The following is a 16,544-nucleotide window of genomic DNA, read 5'->3' on the forward strand; positions in this document are numbered from 1 at the left end:
GTTCAGGAACTCACTGTGTAGACCAGGCTGGACTCAAGCTCAAGAGATCTGCCTGCCTCTGCCTCCTGAGTGCTGGACTTAAAGGCGTGCGCCATCCACCACCACCTGGTTTATCCTCCTGAAGTACTTTTTAAATGGAGAGGAACATGATGGTCCAGGCCTGTAATCCCAGGATTTGGGAGTTTGAGGCAAGAACACTTCAAGGTCAGCCTGGGCTACGTGAAACCCTATCTCAAAAATAAAAATAAAAACAACGAAAAAGAAAACTAACCTTTCAATGTCTGCCTGCCCTTTCTAGAAGTCCTGCTGTGGTTAATCAACTACAACCCACAGCTAGATTCCCTTAGCGGGGTCGGGGTGAGGTCCGGGTGGATGGATGTGGCTTGGTACAGTTTCCCAACGCCCCGCCCCTTTTGGACGCCTTTGCTCTGGCCCCGCCCCCTCTCCGGCCCCGCCCCTGTCCAGGCATTGTTATTCAGCCTTGGTTGGGTGACCAGCCCCTCTTTGATCTGGGTCCCACCCCTCGCTCACCACCTGGCGCCGAACGCTCCGTAGCCAATCAGCGCTCGCGGGCTGGCCTCCGCCTTCTCAGGCCCCGCCCTCCGCCTTTAATCCTAATCGCTTCCGTCTAGCAGTCTCAGAGCCACGCGGCGCAGCCTGGGAGGTGTTTTCTTCGCTCTTTGGCGCCACTTTCCACATCCTCGGGCCTCTGCCTATTTGCATTTGGGAATCTGATTTCCTCTTCAGGACCGGCGACCCTCAGTCCACTCCTCCCAGGGCTCCAGTACCCAGGGTTCGAGAGCCAGGCGCCCTAGCCCTGGGAACCCGCATCCTGGTTTCCCGGAGCCAGGCATCCCGGATCTACGCCACCTGGGTTGAACTTCTTGAAGACCTCGGCCACTTGGGCGCCCTAAAGCCTTCCCGGAGTCAAAGAATCCCACGTCCTAGTGTGAAGAACTGCCTCCCCCACCCCAAAAGAAGAAAAACCAACTCAGGCTCTCTCAACTCTGTTTTTGGGGGTCCTTCACCACTGGGAAAAGTAAAGGGGTCTCGGCGCACAGTCCAGGGAGCTTAGGACACTCCACCCTCCGAGAGCCTGTGGACACACCACTTCAAGGACTCCTGCAAAGTTCCAGCCTCGACTCTCCGTCCCAAGAACATTGCACCCAGTCTCTAGGCGCACAAGGGACCCCCAATTTCGGCTCAGCATGGCAGTGGATCCCCCTAAGGCCGACCCCAAAGGGGTGGTGGCGGTGGATCCCACCGCGAACGGTGGCCCGGCGTTGGGCTCCAGAGAGGACCAAGGCGGGAAAGCAGGTGGCTGCTGCGGTTCCTGGGACCAGGTGCGCCGCTGTCTTCGCGCCAACCTGCTGGTGTTGCTCACGGTGGCGGCGGTGGTGGCCGGCGTGGTGATTGGGCTGGGGGTCTCGGCGGCGGGCGGTGCTGAAGCGCTCGGCCCCGCGCGCTTGGCCGCCTTCGCCTTCCCGGGAGAGCTGCTGCTGCGTCTGCTGAAGATGATCATCCTGCCGCTTGTGGTGTGCAGCCTGATCGGGGGTGCAGCCAGCCTGGACCCTAGCGCCCTCGGCCGTGTAGGCGCCTGGGCGCTGCTCTTTTTCCTGGTTACCACACTGCTCGCGTCCGCGCTCGGCGTGGGCTTGGCTTTGGCGCTGAAGCCGGGCGCCGCCTTTACCGCTATCAACGGCTCGGTGGGAGACTCCTGTGACCACAATGTACCCACCAAGGAGGTGCTGGATTCCTTCCTGGATCTCGCGAGGTGTGTTCCCACCGGGGATTGGGGTGGGTGGGAAGGGCCCGGTACAAACGACAATGACCGTTCGAGGGAGGAAGGACTCTTGAGCCTCTGTTGCTCAGGATGGCCCTGAACTCATGGCAATCTTTCTGCTTCATCCTCTCAAGTGCAGGGATCTCACACATGTGTGCCACCACTAGTGATGGGACTTCAGATCCCCCAGAGTAAGACACGCCTCCTAGAGTCTAGGAAAACCCAAGGTAATGTTAACAGGACCTCGAACTCTTTGGAAGGGTGAATTTTTACGGAAGTTCCCCAAATTTGGGCGCGGATCTAGATGTGGAGGGCTTGTAGAGGAAGAAGGAGTAACCCTTCCTAGTCTTGTTTTTGGAGACAGGTTGCAGGGTTTCCCACAGCCACGCATGGCCTTGAACTCCTGATCTTCCTGACTTCATCTCCCAAGTGGCTGGGATAACAGCATCATTTTGCTTATTGAAAACAAGTCTGCTACATCGCTCAGGCTGCTCTCCCAGCAGTCCTGCCTCAAGCCTCTTAACTCGGTTTGCAGGGGTGGCGTGTCTAAAGAGATTCAAGGTCTGATCTAAGGAAAAGAGCCAGAGCCAAGCGCCCCCTCAGAAATAAAAAAGTTTGCAGCTCCACAGAGAACAGCTGTGCAAACTACTGGGCGGGAATTTTTGGGTGGCAAAGGGCACAGAGAAGGAGTTTCTGGGAAAAGATTTGGACTCAAGGTCTAAGGCCCTTGTACTCTGTCAGGAGCCATTGGAGGTGCAGTGGGGATGTGAGGAGCTTCCTGATCCCCAGTGACAAGTGTCCTCGCACGTCACCCAGACCCAGCTTCCCGCTCACTCTCTCTAACCCCAAGCAGCCAGTCAGCTTTCCGGTGCCTTCTCTCTGCCTTACCCTCTCACTTCCTCCTGCGTGCTACCCTTCAGTGCCCCCCTCCCCACTTACCCTTCTCTACCCAACCCACTTTGGAGGACTCTAGACTCTGGCTCCACGTGGCCTTGCCATGAGGCCCTCTGATTCAGTGTCTTCAGATTGGGGACTTCCTGGAAGGAAACGAGAAGGGGTGGAGGAAAAAGTGAGTCAGAAAACAGGGCATCTTCTGTGGCCGGGGCCGTAGCAGGAGCTGAGATGGAGGACAGGGCTCTTCTTGTCCATACTGAGTATTGCCTCCTGGCTGGTGCAGATTAGCTGGGTCTCGGGCCCTGCCCTGGGCTGTGAGCAGACACACCCTCCCGCCCAAACTCAGAACAGCTGGGACTCCCTTGGCTGGCTGGCCACCCACCCTCCGTCTCAGCCAGGACGCTTGGTGATGGCCAGCTGGCACTCAGGTAAACACACAGACGCACACGTGGCCTTAAGCTAGCTGTGAGGTAGGCGTACAGGGAGGGTTCTAGGCACTCTGACTACATTTTTATTATTATATGCACGAATGTCTTGCCTGCGTGTGTGTCTGTGCACCACATGTGTGCCTGGTGCCCACAGATGCCGAAAGAAGTGACTGGATTCCCTGGGACTGTAGTTACAGGTGGTTGCCAGCTGCAATGTGTGTGCTGGGACCTTATTATCTACATTTCCCCCACCACTAGCACTCTTAAAGAGCCACTTTTGTGTGTGTGTTTTGTTTTTCCAGACAGGGTTTCTCTGTGCAGCCCTGGCTGTCCTGGAACTCGCTCTGTAGACCAGGCTGGCCTTGAACTCAGATCCGCCTGCTTTTGCCTCCTGAGTCCTGGGATCAACGGCGTGCGCCACCACCGTGGCCCGGCCTGGAGCCACTTTTAATGATGCCCCTAGCTGTGTAGAAGCTTGAAGCCCTCTGTTCTAGAGGGCAGTACAAGTCAGACATGGTGGCCACACTGCTAAGACTCACCGCTGGTGAGATGGGAGGCAGGAGGATCCGGAGTTCTAGGCTGCCCTGGGCTGCATGAGACTCTCACCTCCCCACCCCACCCCCAAGAACAAGGACAAGCAAAAATCCTTGGGCAAAGTTTCTTGCCTTCCTGTGCCTCAGTTTCCTCTGTGTGTGTGTGTGTGTGTGTGTGTGTGTGTGTGTGTGTGTGTCTTTGTCTTTAAGGCAGGGTCACCCTGTGTAGCCTTGTCTTTGAAGCGGTCCCCACGCCTGCATCAACACACCTGCAGTCGGTTAAGAAGGAGTTGGCTGTGTGAAGCAGTAGCAGTTGCCACCTGGCCTGCGGCAGACACCCGCAAGTGGCCTTGCAAGGACAGATGCAGATTCATGAAGGGAACAGCCGTCCCCTCTCTCTGCCATGATTCCTCAGGCCCAGATCCCCCCCCCCCACTCCTCCCATGCTCTCCGACCCACCAGCCTGCCCCTTAGGGATCACCCTGTCCTCACCCCTCCAGGAAGTAGCTGATGCAAGACACCCAGGGTATTAAATGGTTGTAGGGGGTGGAGCTGAGGCCTGGTATGACCCTGCCATTGCCTGCCTCTCAAAAGCCCAGGTTTTTGTTTATTTTTTTTTTTTATTTCCAACCCACAATCCCTTGGTTCTGAAACACCAGCTTCCCGGGGCCAGAAGAGGCCAGTTGAGACTCCCACATCCTGGAAAGGTGTGCTGCTGCTGGTGGTGGACTAATTCCTCCAGCTACTCTGGGGGCTGAAAGATCACAAGTCTGAGGCAAGCCCTGGGCTGATGCAGCTAGAGGCCAGCCTGGGCAACTTAGCAAGACCCTGTCTTGAAAAATAAAAAGAGGGCTGAGAATGTAGTTCAGTGGTAGAGTGGGCAAGGTCCTTGGGTTCAGTCTCGAGTATGGCAAAATAAAAGGATGCTGGGAGTGCAGCTCAAGGGCTTAAGGTACTTTCGCTGCCAAGCCTGATGACCTGGGTTTGATTTCTGAGACCCACACAACAGATGGAGAAAACTGACTTCACACAAGAGCAGTGGGGGCACACATACCCCCCCCCCAATAAATAAGTGTTTATGGCCTGGCATGGTGGTGTACACCTTCAGTCCCAGCACACTGACAGTGGGAGTTGGATCTCTGAGTTCAAGGGCAGCCAGGGTTACATGATGAGACACTATCTGAATATATGGTGTGGTGTGGTGTGGTGTGTGTGTGTGTGTGTGTGTGTGTGTGTGTGTGTGTGTGTTATAAAGAGTGTGATTGTAATCCCAGTGCTCAGGAGGTAGATGCAGGAGAAACAGAAGGTTAAGAGGTCACCTTCAGCTGCATTTTAAGTTTGAGGCCAGCCTGAGCTACATGGAGACCCTTTCTTAAACAGCCAAGAACAAGAAAGGAGAGACTCCCATCACCACCCCCCAAGAGGCCAGCCCATCCCTCTCCTGTCCCCCTATCCCCCCCCCCCCCACGACAGTACCTAACAACAGTGTCTATTTCTGCAGGAATGTTTTCCCCTCCAATCTGGTGTCTGCTGCATTCCGCTCTGTGAGTCTTCCCGGGTGTGCTGCGGGACTGGGGGTGGGGTGGGGATGGGCAGAGAAGAGGAAAAGGCATGTAGCAACTTGCCAGCGGTTTGCCATGGAGACTCATCCATGCCTTTCCCATTAAGAAATGAGACTGGGGGCCATTGGGGGGGGGGTGACGAGAGCTGGCCAGATAGCAGGTAGAGGTGCTTCCTGTGGGAGGTTGACAGCCTGATTTTGATTCCCGGAACACACAGTGATCCTCTGACCTCCAAACGTGGTGGGGGGTGGTGGTGCACATGTTGGGTACACATACACACAATAAATTAAATTTTAAGAAGAAAGAAATGAGGATGTTGGGGAGGCTTGGTAGAGCCTGTAATACTGGCTCAGGAAGGCTGAGGTAAGAGAATGGAGAGTTCAGGCCACACAAGAAGGTACCATCTTAATAAATGAAGCTGGGCACGATGGCCCTTACCTATAATCCCAGCACGTGGGACGTGGATGGGGAGGGACCGAGAGCTCAGGGTTATCCTTGGCTACACAGGGAGTTAGGAGTCAGCCTGGGCTACAAGAGACCTTGTCTTTGGAAAGAGGAGGGGAGGGAGGGAGGAATGAGAGATGCTCGGGCCCGGTGTGTGGCTTTGTTCCCAGGATGGTGTGTGGTAGTTTTGGTGACAATTGACACTGACTTTTTTTCTGCAGTACGCTACCTCGTATGCACCCAAAGACGCCAACACCTGTGCAGTACAGGTGAGCTGAAGGGTGGGGTCCTGCAGAGCCTCGCTGCTGGCCCAGGGTAGCTTTTTCCGTGTCGCCGCCTTCCTTCTCCTTTGTCTTTGGAATCTTCCAGAAGTTTAGTGTGATTTTAGATTTAAACTCTGCAATCCTTGAGACTGGCGTTGTGGTTCAGTCGCCGAGTCCCTACCTCGCATTTCCAGCATTCCTTGGGGTTTCATTCCCCAGCATTGTGTAAGCTAAGCACGGTGGCACACACCTCTGAGCCCAGTAATAAATAAGAGTACGGGCCGGGCGTCGGTGGCGCACGCCTTTAATCCCAGCACTCGGGAGGCAGAGCCAGGCGGATCTCTGTGAGTTCCAGGCCAGCCTGGGCTACCAAGTGAGCTCCAGGAAAGGCGCAAAGCTACACAGAGAAACCCTGTCTCGAAAAACAAAAAAAAAAAAAAACAAAAAAAAAAAAAAGAGTACGGAAATTTCAGGGTCATCCTTGGCTACAGAGGGAGCTCTAGGCCAGCATGGGCTATATGAGACTGTCTCAAAAGCTGGGGGGCGCTGCGTGGGGCCGGGCCTGGGGCGGTGGTGGAGCTAGTTTTGGGCATTCTGTTCCCAGCGTGGTAGCGGGGAGCCATGCTGACCGCTGACATGTCACTAATCCTTCCAACCCTGTTTGCAGCCACCTGCCTGTACACAAAGAGAGATCAACGGAACCATGGTCCAGGTGAGCAGGACAAGGGCTGAGGAAGCTGCACCACAGGCCCACTGTGGCTTTTCAGTTTGCCTCCCACCCTTTGCTGTCCGAGTCTTTCCCCCCCAAAAAAATGTACAGTGTGAAATTTGATCTAAAGTCTGCGGTCCTCGTAGCTGGGAAGATAGAGCTCAGCAGGTGGAGTGTTTGGTGTGAACTTGTGACCAACCCCGGGCTTGGTCCCTAGCACCAGTAAACCAGGAGTGGTGGTGTGTGCTTGTGATCCCACATTAGGGATGTAGAGGCAGGAGGATCAAAAGTTCAAGGTTAGCTGGGCGGTGGTGGCGCACGTCTTTAATCCCAGCACTAGGGAGGCAGAGCCAGGCGGATCTCTGTGAGTTCAAGGCCAGCCTGGGCTACAGAGTGAGTTCCAGGATAGGCACCAAAACTACACAGAGAATCCCCCCCTCCAAAAAAAAGTTCAAGGTTATCTCTGTATACATACAGAAGAGACCCTATGAAATTCCATTGTCCTTAATGTCTCCTGAGGTTCTGAGGATCAACCTCCAGCCCCCTCACAGGTGGATTCAGTCCTTCCTCACCCTCCCACTACCTGATCCCATCATCTCCCCCACCTTTACACAGTGCAAATCTCATCCTGTTCATTGGCCAGAGTCCCCACCCTCCATGACCCCCGTCTCTCTAGAATGCATACTTTCTCCACCCCCTCAGCTTCCTTGAAACTTCGTCTGCCTAGTTCATTTCCTGTTGGCCAGAGTGGGTAGGTTTCTTCTCGTTCTCTGAATGCTCACCTTCTATTGCTTTTGGAGATTGTGTGTGCTGTGAGAAACACCATGACCAAACACAACGTAGGAAGGAAAGGGTTTGTGTTCCCTTGGCTCTATGCATCTATCATGAAGGGCCTCGGGGGCAGGAACTGAAGCAGGCAGGGGTCAAGGAGAAAGGCTGCTTACTGGCTTGCTCTCCATGGCTTGCTCAGCTGCTTTCTTAGAGAATCCAGAACCACCTGCCCAGCAGTGGCAGCACCTACCACAGTGGCCTGGTCCCTCCCTCATTAATTGTTAGTCAAGAAAATGCTGCACAGATCTGCCTACGGGCCAATCAGATCAAGAAAACACTGCACAGATCTGCCTACGGGCCAATCTGATAGACGAGGCTTTTTCTCAGCTGAGGTTGTTCCCTCTTCCCAGATGAGTCTGGCTTGTGTAAAACTGATAAAAAAAAAATAACCAGGACTCATCAGTTCCAGCCCTGCTCTCTCCAGGTGACCCCTGATCTGGTTTCCTGGGCCTCGGCAGGACCTAGGACAAGTGCAGTGTAGCTGGGTTAACGCGCTCTCTTCTCCACCCCGCTCTGTTCCTTTCCCAAAGCTGGGGTGTGAGGTAGAGGGCATGAACATCCTGGGCCTGGTGGTGTTCGCCATCGTCTTCGGTGTGGCCCTGAGGAAGCTGGGGCCTGACGGAGAACTGCTCATTCGTTTCTTCAACTCCTTCAACGACGCCACCATGGTCCTGGTCTCCTGGATTATGTGGTAGGTGGTGGGGACAAGGGATGGGCGTGTCTGTTGTAGATATGGGGGGGCCTCCTGGTGCAGCTCACCAGAGCCTGAGGGGGTCTTTATTAGAACCCAGTGTTCACCATTCCCTAGCTATGTGGCCTTGGACAAGTGACTTGCCTTCTCCGTGCCTCAGTTTCCCCATCTGTAAAATGGTGACCATTCTGTATTCCATCGGTGCTAGGATTGAAGCATTTGCCTTCTTGATCATACTAGAGGGCGATGGAAGACAGCCAAACTGATGTACCACAGCTTTCGATGTAACGACATGGTTCCTTTTGAATTAAGGATCTGAAATGGTGCCTGCCTTACCCAATTGCCATAGAAGTGTAGGTGACTCATAGAAGCCATGGTATCGCTCGGCTTGCCTCACGGCGCCTGCGTTCCATCCCCTGGGCCTGGCTCCTAACTAGTGAGCAGCCACAGATGTGAGTGCTCTCCTCTGGTTTTTGTTAAATGACTTCAGGAAATGAAAGCAAAAACCACACGCAGATGCCTCTGGTTTCCTCCTTATCCATCTGGTCTCAAACTGACCCTGCCCACCTGGCCTGGATCTAAAGATCAGAAACTGAGAGGAAAGACAAGATGGCTACTTAAAACAAGCACACTCCGGAGGCAGAGGCAGGCGGATCTCTGTGAGTTCGAGGCCAGCCAGGTCTACAAAGCCAGTTCCAGGATAGTCAGGACTGTTACACAGAGAAACCCTGTCTCGAAAAACTAAACCAAAACAAAAAGCAAAAAAAAAAAATCTTTTCTGGGACTGGAGAGAGTGCTCAGTGGTTAAGAGCCCTGTCAGCTCTTCCAGAAGACCTAGATCGAGTACCCAGAATCCACAGGGTGGCTCGCAAGCTTCTCTAACTCTGATTCCAGGGGAGTCTGTTGCCCCTTGTGGCCAGTGTGGTGCCCATACATACATACATACATACATACATACATACATACATACATACATACAAGCAAAGCCTCCTTACATGTAAAATAAAAAACAAATCTTTAAGAAAAGTAACTTTCCAGTGGCTGGAGAGATGGTTCAGGGATTAAGCTCACTCAGTGCTCTTACAGAGGACCTGGGTTTGATTCCCAGCACCCACATGGTGGCTCACAACCATGTGTAACTCCAGCTCCAGGGAATAAGACCCCCTCTACTGGCTATCAGGTATGCACATGGTGAATAGACATACATTCAGGCAAAAACACTCATACATATAGAATCAAATGGAAAAACTTCAGCCAGGCATGGTGAAACATTCCTTTAATCTCAGTACTGGGAAGGCAGAGGCAAGTGGATGGATCTTTGTGGGTTCAAGGCCAGCCTGTTCTACATAGCTAGTACCAAGCCACTCAGGCAACACAGAGAGACACTGTCTTAAAAAACAAAACAAGCCGGGGCTGGCGAGATGGCTCAGTGGTTAAGAACACTGGCTGCTCATCCAGAGGACCCAGGTTCAATTCCCAGCATCCACATGGCAGCTCATAACTCTGCAACTCCTGTCCCGGGGGACTCGACACCCTCACACAGACATACATGCAGGCAAAACACCAATGCACATGAAATACAAATAAATAAATTATAAAAAAACAAGCAAACAAGCCAGGCAGTGGTGGTGCACATCTTTAATCCCAGCACTCGGAGGCAGAGGCAGGTGGATCTCTGTGAGTTCTAGGCCAGACTGGTTTACATAGTGAGTTCCAGGACTGCCAGAGCTACATAATGAAACTCTGTCTCCAAAAAACAAAAAAAAGCCGGGCGGCGGTGGCGGTGGCGCACGCCTTTAATCCCAGCACTCTGGAGGCAGAGCCAGGCAGATCTCTGTGAGTTCGAGGCCAGCCTGGTCTACAGAGTGAGTCCCAGGAAAGGCGCAAAGCTACACAGAGAAACCCTGTCTCAAAAAAAAAAACAAAAACAAAAACAAAAACAAAAAAACTAGAAAAAGCCATACTAATTGGGTTTGCCTTTTTGTTGTAGATTTTTGGAAATTGGGTTTCACTATGTAGCCCAGGCTTGCCTCAAACTCAGTTCCCCTATTCTTGCACCCAAGTGATGGGACACAGGCATCCACCACCACATTCAGTATTATTTGTGAGTGTGGTGCTGGGGATCTGAACCAGAGCCAAGTAACTGTTAAGTAAGTACTCCTGGGTTGAGCCACGCCCCCAGCCCTTCGCTTTGGGGGTGGGAGGGAGTTCTGGGCTCTAGACTCTACCACTGAGCCACAACCATACCCCTAGTATGTCTTGGTCAGTAAGATCACTGTGCTGGAGCAGCGAAGCGGTAATGTGAGTGAGAACAGCTTCCAAGACAGCCCGGTTTCCCACCCTGGTGCTGCCCATTCCCACTGTGACTTCTACTCTCAAGTTAGACTTGATTTCCTGGGCCTAGATTTTTCTCCGTAGACACTGGGACCCGTGACGGCTGCTTCAGAGGTCACAAAAGAGTTAATGTGCATACTGTTCTCAGGACAGTGCCTGGTCTGTCCCATGCTCAGTAAACAATGGCAAATATTTATTTAAGCATTTGCACTTACAAAGTTTCTGGGCAAGTCTGAGTGGCTAGGGCTTGGCCAACTGGCTCTTCCCAGTTGCACAGGTGGCTGGGAATTGGTGCCATTTTGTGTAAAGGAAAAAGCTGAGGAGACATTCTGCCATGGCAGCTAGGCAGGAAGGTATTGGGAATCCTAGCTGACAGCAAGTGCACCTTGGGGTCTTTGCTCTGGGAGACAGGGATGGTTGTTGGACCAGAAGTGGGACTGTGTACATATGCTTCCCAGCTAGTGTCTCAACTCATCCTGTAAGTTAGTGATTGGTGTTTTCTTCATTTTGTGTTGAAGACTAAAAGCAGAGATTTGAGCTGCCACTGAGCCACACCCCCAGCCCCTCACTGGGGGATTCTAGGCAGGGGCTCTACCACTGAGCCACACCCCAGCCCCTCACTGGGGGATTCTAGGCAGGGGCTCTACCACTGAGCCACACCCCCAGCCCCTCACTGGGGGATTCTAGGCAGGGGTTCTACACTGGGCCACATTTGTCAGCCCTCTTTACTTTTTGAGACAGGGTTTCGTGGTCTTAAACTTTTTTCATGTGTATTCAGTGCCTGTGGAGGTCAGAAGAGAGCACCAGATTCCTTGGAGCTGGGGTTCCAGGCTGTTGTGAGCCACCGTGTGGGTTCTGGAAACTGAACCTGGATCCTGTGGGAAAGCACCCAGTGCTTGTAACTGCTGAGCCATCTCTCCATTCCTGGCCTTGGACTTGTGATGCTCACAACTTAACTAATGCCTGTGTGTCTGGAAGGGCAGCTTTGTAGTCCTTTTTAGATGCACATTCAGTATTGGCTCCAGTGGCTGCGACTGACATGCTTGTAATAGGAACTCTCTGGGCTGTCAGTCAGCCGTGATCAAAGGCTTGGGGTATGTTCCCAATGCCACAGACCTGGGAGTTAGCGTGACCCCGTCACACCTTTTTCTTTTTTACTGAGAGTGTTTCTGACAGCAGCTGCTATAACAAGCAAACCCAGAAAGCAGATGACTCAGAGCGGTGGGTTCTTCTTTCATTCATTGTCAAGTGTACACCTGAGGCTGCTGTTCTGGCGGGGATGGGGACTCGCAGCCAGGCTGCCTTCAAAGGGAAGAAGCGTGTCTACAGGTAGCTGAGTGTCCCATAGGCCAGTCTTGGGGCGGTACCCTGGGCAACCCCAGACTTGAGGGAGAGGCTGGGACGTGTGCTCAGCTGAAGTGCCGAGCACAGGGCCTGGCTGTGCCGGTGACGTGGTCAGCAGCACTAACCTGTCTCGGTGATGATCAGGTACGCCCCTGTGGGCATCTTGTTCCTGGTGGCCAGCAAGATTGTGGAGATGAAAGACGTCAGCCAGCTCTTCATCAGCCTCGGCAAATACATCCTGTGCTGCCTGCTGGGCCATGCCATCCACGGGCTCCTGGTTCTGCCCCTCATCTATTTCGTCTTCACCCGCAAAAACCCCTATCGATTCCTGTGGGGTATCATGACGCCGCTGGCCACAGCCTTTGGGACCTCTTCTAGGTGAGACCTGTTACCAGTTGTAACAAAGGGACCCGGGAGGTGGCTATTGGTGTTTGAAGACCTGTGAAATAGTGTGATTGGAGCCATTTGATGTGGACACAGGATGTCTTTTTCTTCTCCTTTTTAAGATCTATTTATTTTGTATACAGTGTTCTGCCTGCATGTCTGCCTGCAGGCCGGAAGAGGGCACCAGATCTCATTACCGATGGTTGGGAGCCACCATGTGGTTGCTGGGAATTGAACTCAGGTCCTCTTAACCTCTGAGCCATCTCTCCAGCCCTAAAATGAGTTTTTCTTTTCCTTCTTAGCCTTTGTGTTTTGTGTATATCAGCGTTTCACCTGCATGTATGTCTGCAGTGGGGGTAGTGGTGTGCAGAGGCAAGAGGAGAGTGTTTGATTCCCCTGGGGTTGTAGTTCCAGCCGTGAGCTGGCAATTGAACCCAGGGCTTCTGGAGGAGCAAGCACTGTTCTTAACCACTGTCCCATCTCTCCGGACCCTTCCATCAGCTGCTTGGGGTCCTGGGTTCCACTGCTCTTGAAAGAAACGAGAGAAACACTGTCTTTTTTGCTGTCTGTTGTATTGTTGTTCTTGTGTGTGTCGTATAGGTGTGAACACTCAGTAAGTCAGAAACCACCCTCTTTGTTTTGCCTCTCTGGCTCGGGCTCTCTGGCCTTCAAGTTTCTGGCCTCCCTCCCCTCCCCGTAGGGAGGTCTGCTGGGATTACAGACGCTTGTACTGCATGACTGACTTTTTTACATGGGAACGGGGACTTGAACTCTGGGCTTCCTGTTTGTGCAATTAGAGCCGTCTCCTCAGACAACCCCCTCCCTTTTTTTTTTTTAAACGAAAAACCAAAACAACAAAAGCATTTATTCTTGTGTACATGTGTACATGTGTGGAGATCCAAGGACAGCTGGAGGGAATGGATCCTTTTTCCTACACTAGGGGTTGAACTCAGGCGCGTCGTGCTTGCCGACTGAGCCAACCTTAGCCCCCTTTCCTCTTTTTTCGTGGAACCATGCCCTTGTGCATGCTAGGGATCGGCCCTTCCACAGAAAGCCACACCCGTCAGCCCTCACCGGGCTTAACCGCTGACCTACTTCCCGGCCCTCTTTATTTTGAGACAAGGTCTCACTCACCACATTAACCCTGGCTGCTCTCAAATGTGGAATCCTTGCTGGGCGTGGGGGTGCTATAATCCCAGCACCTGGGAGTCAGTGGCCAGCCTGGTCTACAAACAAGTTCCAGGCCAGCCCCAGCTGCACAGTGAGAGACCCTGTCTCAGGAAGGGGGAAACCGTTCACACACACACACATGCACACGCGCACACACACAGTTGGTCCCTCCCTGGGGTTGAGGTTACAAGATGTGTCACTACATCCAGCTTTTTGTGGGTGTTTGCAGACTTCCGGACACAGGAAGAAAGATAAGAGGGGTCTAGAGGGAGCATTTGAGACCTTAGTCCTCCTGCACACAGCACACTGTACTCCAAGCAGGAGTTTCGCAGGATCCTGGGTGCCTGCTTTAGGACGGGAAGGACACTGGAGAGCTAGATCCTCTGGATGATGGGAGGGAAGGGAGTTTGGGCAGGTGGGCAGGGTCCCCGGATGATGTGGGTTAGGGCTGAGTGGTGGATGACACCCTCAGCTTGGGAGTGGCCCCGTTGGACTGTGGGCCTGGCCTTTGCGGTCCAGGAGCGCTCACCCAGGCTCACTGACTCCCTCCATCAGCTCTGCCACATTGCCCCTGATGATGAAGTACGTGGAGGAGAAGAACGGCGTGGCCAAACACATCAGCCGCTTCATCCTGCCCATCGGCGCCACGGTCAACATGGACGGGGCGGCGCTGTTCCAGTGTGTGGCCGCGGTGTTCATTGCGCAGCTAAACGGGGTGTCCCTGGACTTCGTGAAGATCATCACCATCCTGTGAGTGCTGCCGGGTTGTGACCAGGAGCCCTGCCCCTCCTTCCCATCACAATACTCCATCTCACTGCCCTTCCCTCCCCAGGGTCACAGCTACTGCGTCCAGTGTGGGGGCCGCAGGCATCCCAGCAGGGGGCGTCCTCACGCTTGCCATCATCTTGGAAGCCGTCAGCCTCCCTGTCAAGGACATCTCCTTGATCTTGGCCGTGGACTGGCTAGTGTGAGTGGGGCCTTGGGAGTCAGGGGGGGGTCCCGAGGAGCCGCCTGGGAAAGGGCCTAGGGACTTTTCTGAGCCCAGGAGGCAAGACAAGACGGGTCTGGAAGGGAGCATGTGGAACCCGAGTCCTCCTTATGTTCAGGCGGTGGTGGCGCACACCTTTAATCCCAGCACTTGGGAGGCAAAGGCAGGTGAATTTAAGAGATTCAGGACAGCCAGGTCTACACAGAGAAACCCTGCCTTGAAAAACAAAACAAAAATAATGATGATAATGTATGTATTTTTATTTGTGTGTGCATGCATGATAGGGGATGGAGTATGCTTCATGAAGTGGTTGGTTTTCTCCGTCCACTTTTGTGTGGACTTTGGAGATCAGGCTCAAGCCTTCAGTCTTGTACAGGAACCACCTTTACCTGCTGGGCCATCTTGCCATTATTTGTTTGTTTGCTTTGGGGTGTTTTTGTTTTGTCTTGTCTGAGACTGGATCTCATTATGTAACCCTGGCTGCTCTATCACTTACTATGTAGTCCAAGCAAGCCTCAAACTCATGGTCCTTCTGCCTCAGACTTCGTGGTACTAGAAATACGTGTGCGAGCCCCTATACTTGGCCAAATCTTTGGGGTTTTTATAAGGAACCCCAGAAAGGCAGTGAGCCGTGGTACTTTGGAGCCATGACTCCTAGGACAGGCAGCTTAATCTCAGTTCTGTCATAACCATGTGACCTTAATCTTCCTGTGTCTCAACTTCCCCATCTGTACAATGGGAAGAGAGTACAGTATGTGCTACACATGTAGAGGCCTATTTGCATCCCTCCCGCCCACGTAGAACCTGGGCCTGACGGAGACAGATGCGTCTGTAAGAGCTCCTTGGCCCGTCCATCTCCCTGATTGACGTGATCATGGTGGATTCAGTGAGAGATGTTGTCTGAAAAAGTAAGGGTGTCGTGTGTGTGTGTGTGTGTGTGTGTGTGTGTGTGTGTGTGTGTGTGTTGCACACCTTTAATCTCTGTGCATTTGAAGCCAGCCTGGTCCCTCTCCATGGTGAGTTCCAGGACAGTTATGGAGAGAAGACCCTGTCTCACGGAACGTGTTTTCTAGCGGGAGCAGGCAGGCCGCCTGGGCCTGGCCTCCTCTCCCTTCCCTCTGACTTTGTCAATGCTTGTGCCCCTTTAGGGACAGGTCCTGTACCATCCTCAATGTGGAAGGTGATGCGTTTGGGGCAGGACTGCTTCAGAGTTACGTGGACCGTACCAAGATGCCGCCAAGCTCAGAGCCTGAACTGATCCATGTGAAGAACGACCTGCCTCTGAATCCACTGCCCCTCACCACAGAGGAGGGGAACCCCCTTCTCAAACAGTACCGGGGACCCGCCGGGGATGCCGCCACATGTGAAAAGGAATCTGTTATGTGAATATCGGGAGGGACTTTCTGTGCCCTGATGGCATCACATTGGAAGTGGGGATCATGAGGGCTGGAGAGATGGACTGGTGTGGACTCCAGGGGTGGGCTGTTCACACAGTCCGGGAAGCTAGGGGTCCCTATCTCCTTCCTGGAAAGGATATTGGGGGCCTCATCGCTGGGGTAATGTGCTTATATATGAATGTGTCCACAAATCTCCCCCCATCTTGGCTCCCACTCAAGGAGATGACGTTCTCTGTCACCCAGAGCCAACTACCCATCTACCATGTAGAGTTCTCTATCCTTTGAAGGCAAAAGTATTGTGATGTGATGCTGTCTTAATGGCGGTAGCTGTGGTGTGTGTGTGTGTGTGTGTGTGTGTGTGTGTGTGTGTGTGTGTGTACACATGTGGGTGTGTGACTTTCCCGGTAGTCCCTCCATGACGATAAACACTCCCCCACAAGTCGCAGGGAAAGCCAAGGATAAATATTGTCACTCCGGAGCACATTTTTAACAATAAAATGGTGTCAATGCATGGGATGAAGTGTTCTGAAAACCTGACTAACACCGGGTGTGCAAGCACACACTTTATTTTTTTTTTTTTTTTTTTTTTTTTTTTAGAAAACAATGGTTTTAATAAATTCACAATAGAATGGTATACATGAATTTAGGGAAAGCAAACAATATCATGAAAATCCTCCAGATCACATGAGTAAATCTTATATACACTGATGACATAAGACATTTTATACACCACTTCTCAAACATTTAAGTCCATCAGTACTTGTTTTGAACCCATTATGATGCAGGATA

The 16,544-nt window shown here is 52.7% G+C and overlaps 1 protein-coding gene across 2 annotated transcripts; it reads left to right on the forward strand.

The window, feature by feature from the left end:
- Positions 1 to 541: 541 nt before the first annotated feature.
- Positions 542 to 16,266, forward strand: Slc1a5 (solute carrier family 1 member 5). 2 transcript variants are annotated; one of them, XM_006991470.4, is made up of 9 exons: positions 542 to 1,774; positions 5,140 to 5,182; positions 5,866 to 5,913; positions 6,575 to 6,619; positions 7,978 to 8,138; positions 11,961 to 12,194; positions 13,926 to 14,120; positions 14,203 to 14,337; positions 15,507 to 16,266. In XM_006991470.4, exons 1-9 carry the CDS (start codon positions 1,209 to 1,211, stop codon positions 15,742 to 15,744), a joined length of 1,665 nt encoding a protein of 554 aa, XP_006991532.1. In that variant the 5' UTR covers positions 542 to 1,208; the 3' UTR covers positions 15,745 to 16,266. The 2 variants fall into 2 exon arrangements, with proteins under 2 accessions (XP_006991532.1, XP_076421903.1); XM_076565788.1 differs by lacking the exon at positions 5,866 to 5,913 and having other exon boundaries at positions 563 to 1,774.
- Positions 16,267 to 16,544: the final 278 nt, after the last annotated feature.

The sequence above is a fragment of the Peromyscus maniculatus genome, chromosome 1 (assembly GCF_049852395.1).
Source record: "Peromyscus maniculatus bairdii isolate BWxNUB_F1_BW_parent chromosome 1, HU_Pman_BW_mat_3.1, whole genome shotgun sequence".
Lineage (NCBI taxonomy): Eukaryota > Metazoa > Chordata > Mammalia > Rodentia > Cricetidae > Peromyscus > Peromyscus maniculatus.